Source organism: Mauremys reevesii, linkage group 5 (assembly GCF_016161935.1).
Source record: "Mauremys reevesii isolate NIE-2019 linkage group 5, ASM1616193v1, whole genome shotgun sequence".
NCBI classification, from domain to species: Eukaryota; Metazoa; Chordata; order Testudines; family Geoemydidae; genus Mauremys; species Mauremys reevesii.
In genome coordinates this window covers 10,157,682-10,163,681 of record NC_052627.1, presented here as the reverse complement: position 1 = coordinate 10,163,681, position 6,000 = coordinate 10,157,682, and the positions used below count along the sequence as shown (strand labels likewise).

Genomic DNA, 6,000 nt, shown 5'->3' with positions numbered 1-6,000 from the left:
CCAATGCCCCTCCCAACACAGACCCCTTCCTGTATCCCCATAGACCCCTCCCAGCACAGACCCCTTCCTGTACCCCTAGACCCCTCCCAGCACAGACCCTTCCCGTACCCCCATAGACCCCTCCCAGCACAGACCCCCGTGCCGTACCCCCAGAGGCCCCTCCCAGCACAGACCCCTTCCCGTACCTCCCATAGACCCCTCCCAGCACAGACCCCTTCCTGTACCCCCAATGCTCCTCCCAGCACAGACCCCTTCCCGTACCCCAATGCTCTCCCAGCACAGACCCCTTCCCGTACCCCCATAGGCTCTGCCTGGCGCTCGAGGGGGCGGGGTCTGAGCAGCGTTGGGGTCGCTCCCCCCGGCCCGCGCCGCCTCCCTCCCGGAAGCGCCAACCGTAGGAGGGGGCGGGGCCGGAAGCTGCGGAGCGGAGCAAGGGGCGGGGCCACGAGGACGCAGCGTCCGGCGGCCGCCATCGCCATTCCGCGGCGCGGCGCGCGGGCGAGGGCCGGGAGCGGAGCGGGCCTCGCGCACCCACCGTTGCCCCGTGGCCGTTGGCGGGACCGGGCCGCGCGGCGCTGAGCCCCGCCCCCCCCGCCATGGAGGAGAAGGGCTTCTCCAAGGAGCTGGACCAGTGGATCGAGCAGCTCAACGAGTGCAAGCAGCTGAGCGAGAGCCAGGTGCGGAGCCTGTGCGAGAAGGTGAGTCCGCCTGGGCCCGGCCCGGGGCGCCAAGCAGCCTCCATTAGTGCCCGCCCGGCTGTCGGGGGGGGGGGCTCCGCTCAGTGACATCTCCCCCGGGGGCGGGTCGCTGTTACCCCGGAACCCAGCAAGCTCAGCGCCCGGGCTCCGCTTGAAAGGCCGATGGGAATGTCCAGCTACGGCACCCGCCGGCACCCCGGCCTGGGAGGGTGCCCGGCCTCACCACGGCCCGCCGGTCATGGGCTCTCGCTGTTTGCTGCCGCGCACTAGCGGCCTTTTACAGATAAGCGCGGCGGGGGGGGAGTTGCATATATTCTTCCCTTTCGCTACGTCACCGCAGGGCCGAGTGAAGGTTATTTGGGGGCCCTGACTATAGACTTTAAGGTCAGAAGGGACCATTATGATCATCTAGGCTGACCTCCTGCACAATGCAGGCCACAGAATCTCACCCACTCACTCCTGTAACAAACCCCTGCCCTATGCCTAAGTTACTGAAGTCCGCAATCACTTGCAACCCCTCCCAGCCTGGTACCATCCGCAAACTCCATAAATGCACGCTCCACCATTATCAAAATCATGCTTGGTGAAGGGGGGGCTTGCCCAGTCTCTGTATCCCAGCATCTCTCTATTTGTGTCTCAGCACCGGGAGAGCCAAGGCAGCAGTGCTAGGAGAAACTTTTTTAGGGCAAGCAGGTAGCCGCGGAAAAGCAATCATGGCCACTGGTAAATTATTTGGCCCGTTCTGAACAGATGTCCAGTCCCCTTCCTACCACCCTGTTATTACAGCCAATAGTATTAATGCATGTCCACTAGCTAGAGAATGGATTGTGGTTTGGTTGGTTGAGTTACCTCTTGCATCACAGTAGCCCCATTTAAGATTTATCTGAGCTGTTTCCTGGATTAGTAGCCTATATAATTTTAGCAATTAGGTAAAATTGTTAATGATTTAGCTTAATTAAATTTAACTGCTTCAAATACAGAACTAGATAAATTCATGCAGTAGGATAGGCTTATCAATGACTGTAAGCCAGGATGGGCAGGGGTGGTGACCCTAGCCTGTTTGCCAGAAACTGGGAATGGGTGACGGGATGGATCACTTGATATTTACCTGTTCTGTTCATTCCCTCTGAAGCACCTGGCATTGACCACTGTGCACAAGTTTTTAATTTTCTATACAGAAATTTCTGTAGTTTATTAGTCCATTATTTTGATTAGTCAGACCCATAATAAATTTCTTAAAGTTTTACTTAATTTGAACTTAAACTAACCTTTAAATGTTCTGAAAATTCATTCTGTACACACAATGCTGTAAACTTGGAGAGGGTGCACTGTATTCATCATACATAAAGGAATCCCTGCAAAGAAAAATATCTGATGTAAGGTTAAAGGAAGTGTGTGTTATAAGTACATAGTATCTTACTAGCAACTTACTTACCTTTTAGAAGTGCTTGGCACTATTTCTGTGTCTCCAATTAAGGGTGTTGATCAATTTCTCTGTCTTTTCCACCTAATGTCTAAGATCATGGCAGCTAAATAATATTGAGCCTTGTCTTCACAGAACTTAAATTGTTTCTTCATAGTTTAAATTTGACAGGCTAAACTATGTAGACTGTACTAACAGAAAAATTACTTGTAGTTAATTAAAGCACAGGTCCAGTGATCCCTTTCAAACCTTCAACAGGAATTGGAAACCACCCACCTATCTCAAAGGTGTGCTAATCATGGTTGAGGCCTCTGTAATACAAATACTAATTAATAATAAAACCAACTGTAGATATTGTAAAACTGTTTTCAATGCTAGTGATGGAAAGTGTGCTAACCCCTGAGTGAGGCATGTCTGTTTGTCACTGGTCACTAGGAAGCTTTTCTGATTCGGGGGAGAAGGGAAACACTGCTATAGCTTCTGCAGAATCCAAACTGCTTCTTTGAGAATCATCTCTATGGATCCCTCTCAAAATATACATGTGGGTTTGGAACCTTTTGAGTCAGCAGTTTCTGTACCTTCATGTTCTTGCATCTAATGGCATAAAGGGCAGTATGGTCCCAATGCCTCTTGGTTTCTTGTTGCATAAGAACGGCCATACTGGGTCAGACCAAAGGTCCATCTAGCCTGGAAACCTGTCTTCTGACAGTGGCTAATGCCAGGTGCTTCAGAGGGAATGAACAGAACAGATAATCATCAAGTGATCCATCCCCTGTAACCCATTCCCAGCTTCTGACAAACAGAGGCTAGGGACACCATCCCTGCCCATCCTGGCTAATAGTCATTGATGGACCTATTTCTCATGAACTTATGTAGTTCTTTTTTGAACCCTCTTATAGTCTTGGCCTTCACAACATTCTTTGGCAAAGAGTTCCACAGGTTGACTGTTTGGTGTGTGAAGAAATTTTTTTATATGGAGATATACCTATCTCCTAGACCTGGAAGGGACCTTGACAGTCATTGAGTCCAGTCCCCTGCCTTCACTATCAGGACCAAGTACTGTTCCTGATGGTTGTTTTTTTTTGTTTTTTAAACCCCACATCCCTAACTGGCCCCCTTCAGGATTGAACTCACAACCCTGGGTTTAGCAGGCCAATGCTCAAACCACTGAACTATCCTTGTTTGTTAAACCAGCTGCCTATAAATTTCGTTTGGTGGTTATGAGGAGGAGTAAATAACACTTATTTACTTTCTCCACACCAGTCATGATTTTATTGACCTTTATCATATCCCTCCTTAGTAGTTTTTTGGGGTTTGTTTTTTTTTCCCCCAAGCTGAAAACTCCTGCTCTTATTAATCTTTCCTCATCTGGAAGCTATTTCATACCCCTAAATCTTTTTTGTTGCCCTTTTCTCTACCTTTTCCAATTCTAATATATAATTTTTTAATGTGGCAGCCACATCTGCATGCAGCATTCAAGATGTGGGTGTACCATGGATTTATATAGAGGCAATATGATATTTTCTATCTTATTATCTCTTTCCTAAATGATTCCCAGCGTTGTTAGCTTTTTTTGACTGCTGCAGCACATTGATTGGATATTTTCAGAGAACTGCCCTCGACTCCAAGATCTTTTTCTTGAGTGGTAACAGCTAATTTAGACCCCATCATATTATATGTATAGTTGGGATTGTTTTCCAATGTGCATTACTTTGCATTTATCACCATTGAATTTCAGCTGCCATTTTGTCACCCAGTCTTGTGAGATCCCTTATCTAAGGCAGTAAGTGGAAACTTAGCGCTATCTGTTCTGCTCTCTTATAGCACCTTGACTTCACAAAGCAAATTTAAATTCTCCTCTAGTTCTTAACCCAGTTTCTTAGTAAGTTTAGATAACAAGTGACAGCCTTTTTTGGTCATTACCAGCCAGTCAATGCTGAGGTACCTTTCACTCCTCAAGAGGAATCAAAAGCCTCAGGCTTCAATCCCTGCTAGCATGTGGTGGTGTCATGTCCATGACAGCCAAACCTGATGTGTGTTCTGTCTGGGGAAAATCCACAACCACAGTTGTTCAGTATATTGGTCCTCTTCAGATTGGACTGCTCAGTTGACCTTGGCAGCAATTCCTGAGATGTATTGGAGCCTTGAGCTGGTGTTCACAGTGTTGATACTAGCATGGGTATCAGCACTGATGTTGGTACCAATGATAGTGTAAGGGGTTATTCTGGTGACACCAAGATTGGAGTCCCTTGTGTTGGACTTGGTGTGAGTTCTGATGGAAGGGTACTAAAACACCTCCTTAACACCAGTTGCCTCCCCAGTATGACACTGTACCATTGTTCCAGTGTCTGCCAGATACCCTGGCATATAGGCGATCAGTACCCTTTTTGATCCAACATACTTCTTTCTTCTCCTACATTCTCAGAGCTGAGTTTTAAGCCCTCCCCAGAGCCCTGACCCTCTCAACCTTCTCTGGAACAGAAGTTTCAGTGTTGTCTTTGTGATCATCGGGGATTGATCCAAGGGTCACATTGGGGGTCGTCCTCAAAAATAAATCTGAGTACCTCAGATGCATGTGTCTCCTTTGCGCTCTCACTCCTCTCCCTTGGTTCCCGCACCTCCTTAGCTGTATCCTTATGGAATACGCTGACTGTACTGGACAATGTGGATTCTCCCTGCTCAACCTCCCAGAGGCAACTCCCCTCATAGGTCTCTTTTCCAGGCAAGTCCAAACAGGCTAGAAGTGTTGAAATGCAGGAGGTGGAGGAAAATTTTGTGGATCCCTGAGATAACTGCACTGATAACCCAGAACCTGCAACTGGTCTACTTGCCCCTCATCACCAGATGAAGCAGTTACACTATAATCCAGTCTCCCTGTGTGATTACTTTAGAGCAGTCCAAGACTTTCTACAGAGAACAGCTAACATGTTAAATATAGAAACGTTATTGGCACAGAAGGCACAAACTTTTCAACACAAGCAGGGCGGCAGTGCCCCTCCATGAAGAGGTCCTCAAACCAGCAAAAGATCTGTGACTCACTGACATACAAGATTGAAGATAAGAACCATGTCCCACATAAGGGCTTTGGGTACTTCTGATCTTACTGACACAATTTGCTCTAGTTGGCCATGTGGTACAGGAGAAATCTATGTAAATGGGACCTCCAAAGGCTGTGTGTGTAAAAGGAGGAGAGTGGACAAACAGGCTGATATTGTTAGGCAGAAAAGCTTATTCTGCAACTCTCCAAATGTGTATCACCAAATTCTAAGCTCTTTTGGTGAAATGATTTCCTTACATGGGATAAGATAACACCTTTTCTCAAGAAGATCCCACAAGAGGATAGAGTGGAGCTTAGAGACATCATGACAGATGGACTACAGGTGGTGAAGACATCTCTTCAGGTAGACCTAGATGCCTCTGGTGGCCCCAGCCATCACAGTGCACAGAGCATCCTGGTTACAATAGTTGGGTATATCAAAGCAGCTGCAAATGGCCATTAAGGATACTGTTTGCAGGATCTGAGCTCTTCAGCCTGAAAATGGACGAGGCACTCCATACCTTCAGGGATTCTAGTGCTAGCTGTAAAAAGCAACAGTGTCTCCTGTGGCACCTTATAGACTAACAGATGTATTGGAGCATAAGCTTTCGTGGTTGAATACCCACTTCGTCAGATGTCAGTGCTAGCTGGTGTGCCTTGGGTCTGTAAGCTCCAGCTAATTAAATAAATAATACCGTGTTGCAAGATCATTGCAGAGAATTGACTTCTCTACCAGCATCAGAGGTCCTTGGATCCTTCCAAAAAGAAACCATGCTTTTCCTGCAGATGAATTTTTTTCGTTTACTGATTCAATGCCTCACCAATCCTGTCAACATAATCTG

The 6,000-nt window shown here is 47.4% G+C and overlaps 1 protein-coding gene across 1 annotated transcript in view; it reads left to right on the top strand.

Moving 5' to 3' along the window:
* Positions 1-470: 470 nt before the first annotated feature.
* Positions 471-6,000, top strand: part of PPP2CB (protein phosphatase 2 catalytic subunit beta) — a 29,658-nt gene continuing 24,128 nt past the window's right edge. The window contains exon 1 of the mRNA XM_039540860.1: positions 471-698. Coding sequence (XP_039396794.1) covers positions 597-698 — 102 coding nt within the window. The 5' untranslated portion in view covers positions 471-596. The remainder of the gene's footprint in view (positions 699-6,000) is intronic.